Source organism: Synchiropus splendidus, chromosome 3 (assembly GCF_027744825.2).
Source record: "Synchiropus splendidus isolate RoL2022-P1 chromosome 3, RoL_Sspl_1.0, whole genome shotgun sequence".
Lineage (NCBI taxonomy): Eukaryota > Metazoa > Chordata > Actinopteri > Syngnathiformes > Callionymidae > Synchiropus > Synchiropus splendidus.
Window position 1 is genome coordinate 30149419 of NC_071336.1, and position 13775 is coordinate 30163193.

General features: G+C 43.4%; 1 protein-coding gene across 5 annotated transcripts in view; it reads left to right on the top strand.

The window, feature by feature from the left end:
* Window positions 1-8994, top strand: part of LOC128756227 (phospholipid phosphatase-related protein type 5-like) — a 137688-nt gene extending 128694 nt beyond the window's left edge. For 4 of the 5 annotated variants that reach the window (XM_053860571.1, XM_053860570.1, XM_053860573.1 and 1 more), the window contains 3 exons: window positions 1217-1393; window positions 1689-1823; window positions 7047-8994. In XM_053860571.1, the coding sequence (XP_053716546.1) occupies window positions 1217-1393; window positions 1689-1823; window positions 7047-7076 (342 nt within the window). In that variant the 3' untranslated portion in view covers window positions 7077-8994. The other variant, XM_053860574.1, reaches the window with a different exon arrangement.
* The last annotated feature ends 4781 nt before the right edge of the window (window positions 8995-13775 follow it).

The following is a 13775-nucleotide window of genomic DNA, read 5'->3' on the forward strand; positions in this document are numbered from 1 at the left end:
GGAGTGAGAATGGGTTGCTAAAACACATTAAATCAGCTGTCACTGATGGCTTTAAATCATGATGGGTGAGAAAACAAACATGGATCCTTGAAGGGTCTTTTTCAAACACCAATGTAAAAACCCCCTTTCGCCAAGTCCACAAAGCAATTGAGTGATCAAAACCAGACTCCCGATCAGAAGTCTCATCAACACAGCCACGTCCTACTCCATTCTATAAATTGCCACCGCTATTTCCACTGACACACCACATTCAAAAAACTGTCATCGAAATAAATATACCAGACCCAACTCATGCTTGTCTGATATCATCTAATAACTGATGTTTTTTAATGTCTAATTCCTAATTTAATCCATAATCTGACGCTGTTTCGACGGCATGTACGTCTGAACCACGGCTGTATATTGAACCATAGTTGGACGTGCGAGTCACAGCTGTGTCCTCATCACAGACTCGAGGATGCACTTGACATTTACTGTAACTGTTTGCTTTAACTGCTGACTTGTTAAAAAAAAACACAACACTGCAGTCACCATGTTTTTTTGTTGCCACCCAAATGTATTTTCCAGCACGATACCACAGACACGGTCAAAGCATGAGGAGCTCCCGATGCAATCGAGCAGTGAACACCGTTCTGAAAAACCAGCTGCAGCCGAGGTTAAAATCCCAAATGTGTTTTCTTCCTTTTTATCCTCTTATCATACATTCTCTCAAGATTCATTTGCATTGTAGCTGCACTCGAGTGTCCCAGTGGGCCTCAGGCTATTGCTTTTATCTGGAGGTGTCAGCAAGTCTATAAACAGATAGGGAAGTAGAATGCATTTATTTTGGACACCTGTGATAATACCAGTCAGTCTGACAATATCCTGCGCTAGAGAGGGACTAACAGAGACGTCGCTCTTTAGCTTCGGTGAAGCGTCTAAGTAATCTTCCTTTGGAAATAAGATCTGCCAATACTTGCCTTGACATTTGGTCCGATCGGAGTGAGCCCGGTGCACTTCTCTGCATTTAGGGCAGGAGTTAATAAACAAAGTTGTCTCCCGGCACATTTCATAAAGAGCGGGTCGTGAAAGGTCCCCGCTTTTTATACGAGTGTCTCGGTGCCTGGAGTCATCATGCATGTGCAGTATTTACTCGAGCTGAAGAGCTTTGTTCATTTCAAAGTGAGGTTTTGGGGGGAGGAGAAAGAAGAACTCAACTTGCATTTCTGTTTTCCAGATGTACGTGACGTGCACGGTCCAGGCGAAGGGCACGCGGTTGGCCAAGCCGGTGCTGTCACTGGGGCTCATGTGTCTGGCCTTCCTCACTGGACTCAACCGTGTGGCGGAGTACCGGAATCACTGGTCCGACGTGATCGCCGGATACATCATCGGGACTGCCATCGCCACTTTTCTGGTGAGACAGGGCTCTCTCTAGCTTCCCGGCACTTCCCGATAATCTACCGAAACTGCAGCGCAACCGTCCAGCCAGGATCTCCATGATAATAGATTGCTATAGTGTCCAAAACATATGATTTGTCATGATTATTCAGTGCTGCCTCCAGCTTGAGGCGTCCTTGGGATTAGGATGAACAGCAACGCCTTCACTTCCTTTCATTTCATTCCATGGCGTCACTGGCGAGGCACCAATATTTCTTGATTTATTCCTGAGCGTTCAATTCATTCGTTTCTGGTTATTTATGTTGTTGCAGGTCGTGTGCGTCGTCCACAACTTTAAGGGAAAGTTGTTGCTGAGTGACGATTCTTCGTTAGACCAGCAGCCCCCCACCGGAATACTGGGCATGAGCCGAGTGGAGAGTCCACTGGAGAAGTACATCGCCTCCCAGGTGAGGTCACCACTCCATGAAATTACATTCTCATGTGAAAACTGATTGTCTTTTGGTGCCAAAAAACGTGAGCCATCATTCTGAACTTTGATAGCCTCAACATTTATTCGCTCAATATTTATGTACTGAAACCGGTTTCTCCTTTTTTGCTCCTCAGTGGAAGAGTTTTATCGTCCCCTGACTCCATTTGTTTGTTAAACCTGGTTACATTTTGAGCATCACAAGTCTAATGTTCTAAATCTCCAGGTTAAAGTCCCACCTCTTTTTCAGAATCTAGGGACACTCAACAGTGTGTCAATCGGACTTGTATCTTCTGACAATTCCTCAATTCCAGTGAGTCAAATTTACGACTCATCCATAGTGTCTGTGACTGAGAATCACCGTCAAAGTTTTACATTTGCCATCGGTTCAGAATGAATGAAACCTCAATTGAACATGGCGCCAGTGTTGGACTCTAGAAGGAACTTGCCATTTGATCTGTGCTACTGTATGGTCCCACCAAATGTGACTGTGCTGCTGAGTGGTCGTTGGTTTCCAACGACACAGACGGGTCTAAGGCATCGGAGATTTGGACCCCGCCTTCTCTGACTCCATGCTGGCACAGTGATTCCTGTATGCTAGCTCCGTCTACAACCAGCTTCTTGTTGATGAAGCTTCAAAAACTGGCCTCTGATTGGTCAATGCCACAGGTTTTTCAACTTGCCTGACTCGCCTGAAACATCTTGCTGCTCCCATATTGTATTGCAACAGTTTGTACTGGGCAATTGTGTTCCTACATTGACTTGACATGTAAATCAGTGGCATCTCTGTCTTAAATGACGTTTGGTGTGAACGTACAGTACAAGGACCCAAGTGAAGTGTTGCTGAGTCAAGCGGATCTTTGACTCACAGGTTAATGTATACATCGAGGTTGAGTCACAGACGCCTCTATTGCAGATGACCGTAGCTGACTCTGATAGAAGGCGGTCAAAGGACTTATCATGAGGCGGCAGCTGTGGCATCATTCTGACCTTTCAAATGTAGTAACAACACGCTCTGCCTGTGCTGAGTCAGTCACCCAGCCACATATTACAGTCATCAATAAGAGGATGCACAGTGATTCATCCCACAATTCTTCACAATTCTGGCTTTTAAATGTCACATTTTCCGTCTGCTCTCAACTCAGAAGGAGAATGTCTGTGGAATTTCTCGACATCAATTGTCGCGGTAGAGTGGATGCGCCGCCAAGCTTTGAGGAATAGCTCCCTGTTTATGATGCCAGTTTCCCCATGTTTACATCTGGGTATTTTTGGAGATGCTCTTTCACCTTCCACGTCCCACTTCATTGACATCATGGCAGTCACATGAGCAATCATGTTGTCACCCTGGTGCTGAGCCAGTGAGTGCGGCGCTGAAAGCTCATTAGCCTTTGGTAATGATGTGCCGTGCTGCCTCCTTAGGTGAACATCAAACTGCTTAACTATGAGTTATCGGTACGTAGGAATGACCCGGCGCTTACTTGTGAAGTTTTGTTGATGCGGTTTGTTGTGTTTGCACTCGCGCACGCACACACACAGGAGACGGAGGATAGCGATGAAGAGTCTGTCTCCATTAAGGACCGCCTCCTGGCCTTTCTGAACTGGCTGCAGGGACTCGACTGGCTCCAGCGGCTCACAAACAGAAGGCAAACACACAACAAGAGGCACTTTTCTTCTTCTCCTCCGATTCTCTGGACAGTCGTCTCACGCTCTCTTCCATTGATCTAAATGTGCCAAAGTAAATCCGACGCTCTCAAAGGTCAGGAGGATAAAGGCAGTTCAATCCATGCTTTCAAAGAAAAGAACAAAGCAAAACACAGCATTTGTTTTCCCGTGTGTTCACCTGCCCACAGAACCAAAACGGTGATTTCCTTATTTCCTCCTACTCACCAGGAAACTAGCATTGGGAGAAGTTGGCAGTAGTTTGAAGAAACATATGTAGTTTGTAAAACTACGGGTAGAACAGCAACTTTCAAGTCATTTAACTCAGCGTACATCAATGTATATTGCATGTAGAACTTAACACCATAGTAGCCGACAACAACAAAGATCCCTTGCGCATGTAGTTTGTATCTGTACTCCATCTGTATCCGACGTTATTGGCTCAAATCTTGCCACTGTTTATGATTTCTGGAACATATTTCATGCCATGAAAGAAAGAAGACAGATCATGTGTAGTTTAACTATAGAAAGTAGTCGAATGAAGTAATGTAGCATAAACATTTGTAGTTTAGCTTTGTAGTTGAAGTATATGTAGTTAAAGTCTCCTCAACACTGCAGGACACATCATCAACAAAGTCGCTTTCCTCGCAGTGTTCAAGTGTTTTTCAAACCAAGTGGGTCGATGAGACTTCGTGAAACACTGTCCTCATTTTCGGAGCCCACCAGGTGGCGCTGTCTAAAATCTTTGGAATTGAACGACCATTCTAATGAAGCCACACATCAGTTTTAAACCAAGAGCGCCACCTACTGAGTTCTGAAATTGAGGACCGTGTTTCATGAAGCCCTGTCAGCCCGGCAACGTTTGTTTCTGGTTTATTGTGAGACACAGATGTTGGATTTGAGGCTTCAAATCAATCAAAAACTAAAATAAAATAACAAAAATAGGCAGAAGTTGGAGGCTCGCATCAGCTGGTTTCAGTTTGGCATGACAGGCTGTTGTCAGATGGATTTGACCTCAATCCTACAAACCCTCTTCAACCAATGAAAAACCTCCAGACGGAGGTGATGTTTCCAAAAGGAACAGCTCTTCTCTTGGTCTCTGACGGTTGACCAAGCTCCTCTCAGGACCTTTAAGGTCAATGCTGGCCTCTTGACTTAAGACAGTCTCTTCACATGATGACCCTTTGTTCAACCAAAAAACTTTTAATGCGCACGATACTACCACAACACTCCTGAGCCAGCGTAACATCCAGAGGAGGCCCAGCTGTTTGTGCCTTCAGGAGCAAAATGACTGGAAGAGAGTTTCACTGGAGACTGAAGTCAGCTACAACAGCGCTGGCATCCGATGAGCTGGCTCCACTGAGGAGGAGCAAATGTTTTCAGAGGCTGATGGCGCCGACTGTCCGGAGAATTTGGCGAGTGTGATGTGATTGCTTTCCCTGGTCTGCTATAAAAGAGACAAATCTGCGTGTCATTTCCAACATTGTGTTCCTCTCCAGGCTGCGTTTCCTCTCTAATTAAAACTCGACATATTTAGCCGCGCTAACGACGCGTCGGATCAGCCGCTCCAGCTGTCGGAGGAGGAGGACGGGGGCCGTCCTGACCCATCCAGAGCAGAAAATCTCACTCTGGCCCTCAGATACCACAGGCTCGGTGGGAAATTGCCTGCTCTAAAAATATCCCAGCCTAAAGATTTGCGGGAGCTAAACACGCCACACTGACTCAAGCCCGGGCAGAAACCAGCCCTCAAGAATAAAGAAAAAAAAAAAAAAAGAATTTAGCTGCTTTGAATATATTTTTGTCTGTCACTGAAAATATGCTGCAGAACTGCAGCGCGATCGAGACAACGGCTCTTTGATCGTTTAATCTCCCTGACTGGACTACGTCTTTGAGCTCTGGTGTCTCAACCAATGGCTTGATGTTTCATCCTGCTCTGAGGTGGGTGACTGCAAGTGAAACACATATTTCGCTCTAGCATTTATAGTATATGTGGCTCATTGGTGAATCTTTTCGTGATGATAGAAGAGGCATCATGAAACAGTATCGCAGGCTCGATGAAACAGTGTCCTCATTTTCCGAGGCCGCTAGATGGCGCTCTTGGTTTAGAAATGATGTGAGGTTACATTGAATGAGTTGTTCAAGTTCAAACATTTAGCAGCAGACAGCGCCATCTGGTGGCCTCTGAAAATCAGGACAATGCTTCATGAAACCTCATTGACCCATCATGTGAAATACGAAAAGATATTCCTAAAAACGAGCTCATTTCATGAGCTTGCTCATAAGTGACTGCTGCGCAGATACAGACTCTTTTTTTTTCATCATGTCTGCTCTACTTCCTGTTTGAGATGAGTAGCAGCATTTCATTGGTCGAAGTTCGCTCCGGATGTTATGGCGGACTCGACCCCGATGTGACATGCGCGGAACATGCTAGTCCAGTTGTGTCACATTAATAATGGAGATGGTGAAAAATTATTTAGCCGAAAAAAGACTCATTCAGACATTCAGCAGCAGGAACTGAGGTGAGCAGGGGAAACTGCCCGAGGTGTTTTGTTTTGGAGCAACTTGACAAAAGATTGAGGTCCTCAACTACATTAACTGCACTTGACAGTTTAGTTTGAATAATGGAGACGTTGGTGAGTCGCTGACATAGCGTCTTTTTCTGTGGTTGAATTAGTCAACAGAGCTCAGGACAGCGCCCCCAGATGGCCAGAGTGAGAACTGAAATAAATAAACGGAAATAAATCTACTCTTCACATCTATCCTTATATCATACCTAGATTTCGAGACTCTGCTGTGGGAAGTAAGGAATTATTTTAGGAAATATTTTTGCCACCGTGTCAAAAAAATGCAACAATGCAAAATAAAAGAAACAAAATAAAAATAATAATTAAAAAAGAAATAATTTAAAGAAAAAAATCACCAATATTTATGTTTTCAACACTGACTTCATGAGCAGCACAGGTTTGCCTCAGTCTTCAATGATGAAAACAGCCACAATAAAAACATCAACGCCTCAAAAGCCGACAGAAACGGAAACAAGGAGTCAGATAAACACATTCATGGAAGAAATGTGAGCAAATAAAGCTGGTAAATCTTGCTGCGTGGAGCTTAGTCTTGTCTAATCTAAAACCGCTGAACACACAGTCAATAAAAACGTTGAAGTGAAACAAGATAAACCCAAGAAACCCTCTTAAACATTTGAGGGCTGACGCTTTAACAGTGGACTGTTTGTGCTGTAAACAAAAGAGTTCATGCAGCTCAGCCGAGGCCAGTAGCACTGACCGTTATCTCCAGGTGAACTGTTAAAAAAGTGATAAAAACAGGCTCTTGAACTGACGCTGGAGCGCCTTCTTTCAGGTAACATTCGCTCTTTGTCTGTCCCGCGGCTGATGCATGAGAGAACAGACTGTCTGAACATAGACCTGAAGCCAGTCTCTGGAAGCAGGACCTGGGTTTGTGTGTGGTTTTGCAGTGCTCTGCTTCTACTTGTGTGAGGGTCACATGACTTCCGCGCCCTGATCGTGCCCCGCTCTCCTCCCCGCAGAATCACATCACCTTCGCTGAGGTCACATGACGTGGAGTCGGCGGTGTGGCAGACTCACTGGACGTCCACACTCTTCACAGTCCAGCCCAACTAACCGGAGCACAGCGCTAACCTCTGTGTGTCTGTATGTGTGTGAGTCTGTTGCTGAGTCTTGTGTCATGACCCCCCTCCTCTCAGTTGGACCCGGTTTCTCCACCATCTATGCAGCAAGTCTGAACCACGGCGGCCTGCAGGGGCCGGTGCACACCAGATGACATCACCTGCTCTCTTTTGTGTGACATGTGTGTGACAGTGAACGTTGTTTTCATCTGTGTCAAAGAGGAACACCCCCCACCCTCCCCCTACCTTCACCCCAAACCTGTTTTACCTCGACGTGTCCTGGTCAGGTCCGAGTGAGCTCTTCCCAACCCTTGTGTCGTTGAACCCCGTCGGACTTGGTGGGTCGAGGTTGATGCCAGGAAATGGTGAAAAGTGTTGTGTTTTTCACAAGAAAACGAAAGTGTGTGTAAAAGCAACTCACCCCGAGAGAGCAATAAGTGACATTCTGAGCTGAAAGAACAAAAAACAATTTCAGTGACTGGACTTTATTCTTTTATTTTTAGTTAATTTATTTAATTTTAATTCAGTATTTTGAACAAACACCTGGACTTGTATTATAATTATTGTATTGTAAGTAAAATCGTTTTTTATTGGAGCTTATTTTTTTTCACTCTAGTGAACTTTTTTCCCCCTTTTATTCATTTTTTATGATTAAAATGTGTTTGGGTTTGAAGCTTTTTTATTCTTAAATGACCATGGACTGGTTTATTTATTTATTTTTTTCTGATGTTCTTTTCATTCTTTTTTCATAATGGATGTCTGTCTGTAATTTTTTATTCTGCCTTGACATGATGCTTTACTTCATATGAAAATGATCATATTGACTTTATTGTATTTATTTTGGTCATAATTTTCTTTTTTTTTCTTTGAATTTTTTTTTGTACTTTCAATACTCAGAGATTATTTTCAGAATATTTTTTAAATATTAGTTGAAAAATTCGATGTTTCCCTTTCCTTTTAAATAAATAAATAACATTAAAAAGTATTTTAGGAGGGGAAAAAATAAATCTGACTTTAAAAAGTTCAATCTAAACAATAAATAGGATAAGAAAAAAGTTTAAAAAATAAATAAATAAATATTTAATGACAAGACAAATTTGATAAAATTAGCAACAATTTGTTCGGGAAAAATGTTGAATGAAGAAAAAAGAAAAACATCCCATGTAAAGGACAAAAAAAGAAAGAAGCAGCAAATAACCAGCTAGAAAAAAAAAAGGTTATGATACCTCTGATTTCTAAATAGACAGCAATGAAAACCTCATCAATAGGGTTGTAAAAAAAAGTAAATAAATAGTCAAATACATGACAATATATAATAAATAAGTTACCCACGTATTCAAAGTGTGTGTGTGGAGGTGCGGACACACGCCGACAGCAACACAACAAAAGGTCAGAAAGGTTTCCTCGCTGAGTCAGTCAGAGGTGTCGATGGGCGGAGTCAGACGAGTGAGTGTGTGTCATGGTAGCAATAAGAAGAGTGTCCTTTGTTGGAAGTCATTCCCCCTCAAATCTCTATTTTTGTACAGAGCCACTGAAGCACTTGTGTACAGAGCTGTAAACCAAGAGCAGCACTTTAAACCCCGTGCTTGACGTCCTCACCAGAAGCGACTCAGTATCTCAGCTCCTCGTCTTTCTGTCGCTCGCGAATATCTTCAGTGTCTCCGCCCTGAGTTGCTGTTCCTCCCTCGTAAAACTTGTGAGACAATCGTGTGTGTGTGTGTGTGTGTCGATGGGTGTGTGTCGTCCAGACTTGCGATGTTTCCTTCTGCTCATGCTGTTGTTGTTTTACAAATATTTATTTTGTCTCCTTCGATCAGTTAGTATTTTACACTGTAATACAATAAACATCTTTTGGAATTAAGTTGTTTCTTTTTTTTTTGGTTTTACTGAGGCGACTTAGTTGATTTCCGCCTCCAAGTGGCGAGGTTGGGTCATTGCCAGACTCGCAATTCATCCAGGTTCACACTGAAGACACACACAGACCCAAGAGATGGATCAGGAACCGCTCCGGTCGTGCAACCGTGAGATGGTTCTGGGAGGACAGTCTGGGCCTCTTGGCTCAGTCTGCTGCCCCCTCAACCTGACTGACCCTCTACTCGGTGGATGAGCAGCTCCAGTCCACTGCAGAGGAACCAAGCTGCTCTCTCTCCTCCACTTCCTCTGTTCCACTATTCCAGCTGAAGTCATCATCCCTCCATCGCAGCACCACTCTTCTTCTGCTGCTGCTGCAGGACAGAGGAGCCTCACAGATGTCAGGAAGGAAGAACGACGCTCGCAGCTGATGAAAGACGCCGCAAACTTCCTGACTCGCTGTGCAGATCAGTGGAGTCCCACAGAACCTCCTCATCCCCAAGTGCTGTCTCTTCTCGACGGTTCTGCTGTCAGTCGTCGAAGACGACTTCACGCTGAAGTTAATATTCATAAAAATACACCCACAGTTTAGACTTCAGGTCGACATGAGCTCTTGGTGTGAAGTTCAAAACAAGTTCCTAACTTGTTTCATTGTTGACTATCTACCACTGTATTGAAAAAAAAAAAGAACATACATGAATAATAAGTAAAAGTAGTAATTTTGACTGTTTCATATTTTAAATGAGAGAAATGTAATTTACAAAGTATATATATATATATATATATATATATATATATATATATATATATATATATATATATATATATACTTTCATTCATATATATGAATGAAATGAACTCATGATTAGATAACATAAAAAATTAAAACTTATAAAACATTGAAAAAAAATACTATAAAAATAGATTAAATAACTAGATCATTAATAGTAAATAATAAAAACTGATTGTTTTTATGTTGTGAGAAAAAAAAACCCAAGAAGGTGAAAATATTTGTTAAAATACACATAAATGAATATTTAATGTGAGAAAAAAAACAATAATTGACTGTAGTTAAAACATTAATAACTCAATATATTTAATGAACTAAAACAATAATAATACGTTTTTTTTTCTGAAACAAAAACAAAATTAAGGAAAGAAAGTTAACACTTATGTGATTAAAAAACAAACATGAAAATGACTTTATTTTTAACTTTATAAAAAAAGTAAAAATATAGAATAGTAAGAACTGCCCAAGCTTGAGAGAGGAAGTGCACCAATAACGAAACGGCACAAAAGATCACACCACCTTCAGCTGTGATGGTGTTGGCGCTCTAGTTTCCGTCGGCTTCTGCTGAGTCAGCAGACTGAAGAGCAGCGTCTCCGCCTGGGTTTCACCATCGTGGCTGCCGCAGCTGGTCAGGCCCAAGCTCAGCAACATTTCGGCCAAAGACAGAGGTCAGCCAGGGTCACTCCAGCCGTGGATCTTTTCCCGCCACAGCGGCAGATGGTTGGACGCTGCATCATCAACACAAGAAGACGTTGGTGGAGCAGGTGAAGGCCTCCTGAGCTCCTCCCCTCTGATGGCAGCAGGAGCTCAGGGAGATGAGCCGTGGACCACCGTCGCTGCTGACTCACGGAGCTCCTCTGTGAACGTGGCAAGCTCGTGAGCCAAAAGCAGCCGACTCAGCAGCCGCTGCTGGAGGGAAAAGTCTCCCTCAGCGGATCCGGCCCTAATCCTCGCGGCTCCGGACCCTCACAAAGAGAATCTGATGACGCGGCAGCGCTGGGATCAAGGCCGCCGCTCGCCTCCGCGGCGCTGGTGTGTTTCGCCATCCAACACCAGCTCATCCCTCTTTTGTCAGGGCCACAACAGTTGGGCCCCTCGGGCACTCGGCACACACACGCCAGGCGGCTCAGGGAAAGAACGGCTTTAGCTCCAGAAAAGTTGATAGAAACAAGCTTTATTGAAACCTGGAGGCGAACGGTGTTCACCAGGCTGCTACTTCACTGATCACATGCTCCTGCCTTGTTGAGCTGCAGCTTCAGTGGGAAGGTTCCGCCTTGAAACCACCGTCATCTCACCTCATTATATACATAATATATATATCAATTATATATATTTTTTTCCATTAAAATAATTGATGGCGTGATAATCGTGGTTACAAATAATAATAATCATAATTACTAAACGTATTAACACAGACAAAGTAAAAAAAATAAATCAAACTAAATGAATGTAATAATCATAAAACTATAAATAAAATAAAAATTAAATTACTGAATTTATTTAAATAAATATTACAGTAAAATGGAAAAAAAATCACAATCATGAAAAAACTTTTAAATGAAAGACTGACAATGTAAAAGATTTTAGTCAATTTAAAAAAGGTTTACGTTTAACTTAAAATAAAATGTCTTGTAAAATATTTTAGAATACATAAATAATATAAAATACATTCAAAAAATAAAATTAACAGAAAAAAAGAATTTAAAAGTCTAAAAAATAAAGACTTGAAGTAAATTAAATAAACCCTGGGGAAAAAAACAAAACAAAATTATAAAAGAAAATTGACGAAAGCAAAAGCAAAAAAAAAAAACAGAATGAAAAAAGAAAAACAAAACAAAAATAGATGTATGTAGACAACAGACATCAAGACTTGCAGTGGATTAATAAATAAAATCAAATGAAAAAAACAGGAACAAAATACACACAAAAAACACTTGAGATCAATTAAACTACTATACCTGCACATGCCATAAAATAAAAACAAACAAAATAGTAAAACCTGTGGGGGAAAGAGTGAATAACTAACAGTAAAGTAAGTTGGTGGCAAGTGCGCTCGGCGCCAGACTGAGCTGTGAATGTGACTGGTGTGTTTCCCACAAACATGGCGTCACGTCGACCGGACCAGCAGAAGTGGGCCACACGTCCATTAGTGATGCGTGTTCCAAGCGCCGCCGGAGCCGGTGCTTCAGAAGCCGCCGCTAATAGAGAAGCGTGTTTCTGTTGTAGCTGCTTAATTATGAATGGAGCGGCTCGGTCCGCAGGCGCCGCCGCTCCGCCGTATGTGGCGCTGAAGTGACACATACAGAGTCAGAACATTCACGTCACCACAGGCCGCCGCGCAGCGCTGCTCCCATCCCGGAGCCCTGGGCCCCTGCACTGACTCACATGACAGAACCATGGGAATCCAGTGAAAGCAGCAGCCGCTCTTCTCCGAGTCTCAGATGACAGAGCTGCTGCAGGGACACATCCTAGACACCCAGAAGACCACACATCCACAACCTACAGCCATGGAGTGTATGACTTTGGACGATGGGAGGAAACCGGATCGCCCTCATGAAACCCAGCCAGGACTCAAACCCACAACCCTCCCACTGTGAGGCAGCACATTTATCAACACAGGAAACTAATTCAGAACCAAAAATGATGTGAATGAAAGTGGAAGGCGCCTGCGCTGGACTCCTGACCTCAGCCGCCAGGGTGGAGAGCGGCGCCTCACAAAGCTGTTGTGGAACCTGAATCCGAAGCAAAGCACCACTAAACATCTTCCATCAGCCAGAAGATCAATTATTGACTCGGACTGGCAGCAGGAGCGGCGGCTGCGTTTTGTTCTGGCGAGCAGCAACAACAACACCAGCCACCGCCATCGACGCGCGTGTGAAACCAGAAGTTTCTCTCACGTCGATAATCCATCCCCCACCGGCAGCAAAAACCCCGAGAGTTGCTCCGGAGAGTCTGGTGTTGTTTCCCCGAGACACGTTCTGCATGAATATGAAGCAAACAGCCAGGGAGGGTCGCAGCACAAGACCAGGAGCGCGAGAACACAGGCACAGACTCGCAGCCAGAACATCAGTAGCATCAGCAACACAAAGGTTACTACACAACAGTAGACCAACTGTACTAACAGGCAGGTGAGGTATCATGAAACAGTACTGAGGTGCTGATGAAACAGTGTCCTCATATTTAGTTTAGATGTTTAGATGTTTCTTCTTGCGCAGTGGCCTACACCCATGGACACCTCCTCTGTGCCAGACCAGTTCAATGGTGGAGCGTTGAACAAAGCATCATCTTGCTGGTCTATATATTTTGGTGAAGCAATGACTGTGTGGAAGCCCTGCATCAGACGGACCACAAGCCAAGAAAGAACAAGACAGAAGCAGCATCGCAGCAGCAGAACAAACACCACAACAGAAACAAAAAACCCATGAGGAAGAACAAACCGAAAAATAACCGCTGAACGGCAGACAGACACAACCACCGGCGGAAGCACCCAACAGTAGACAGAAGCAACCAAACCACAGCAGCAGCAGCAGCAGCCGCTGTGGAGAAGCACAACACAAGCGTCGAGAGCAACACAGCAGCACACGCCCCGGTGGCGTCGGAGTTCCCCGCTGCGGCTCTTCAAAGAGCAGCTTTATTTAAAGATTCCTCTTCAACATTCTCTGATTTCACGTGGAATAACCCACTTAGTGCTGCCAACGTGCCGGAGAGGATTATTATGGGATGGAGAACAAGCTTATTAAGCAGCTTCATCACAGAAGCGGCAACATGACACTGACCTGAAGACTGGGAGGGTTCCAACTGGAAAAAATAAATATATCAATACGATGAATAACTAAATACATAAAACCTCTCACAGTTCAGGAGTTCACTGACGGGAGTGACATTTAGAAAAGGAGGAAACGTGAGTGAATAGATGGAAGGAATATGAAGATAATGAGAGAAACAAGTCCAAATGATTAAAAAAAATAAATAAAAACAGGCCAAAAAAA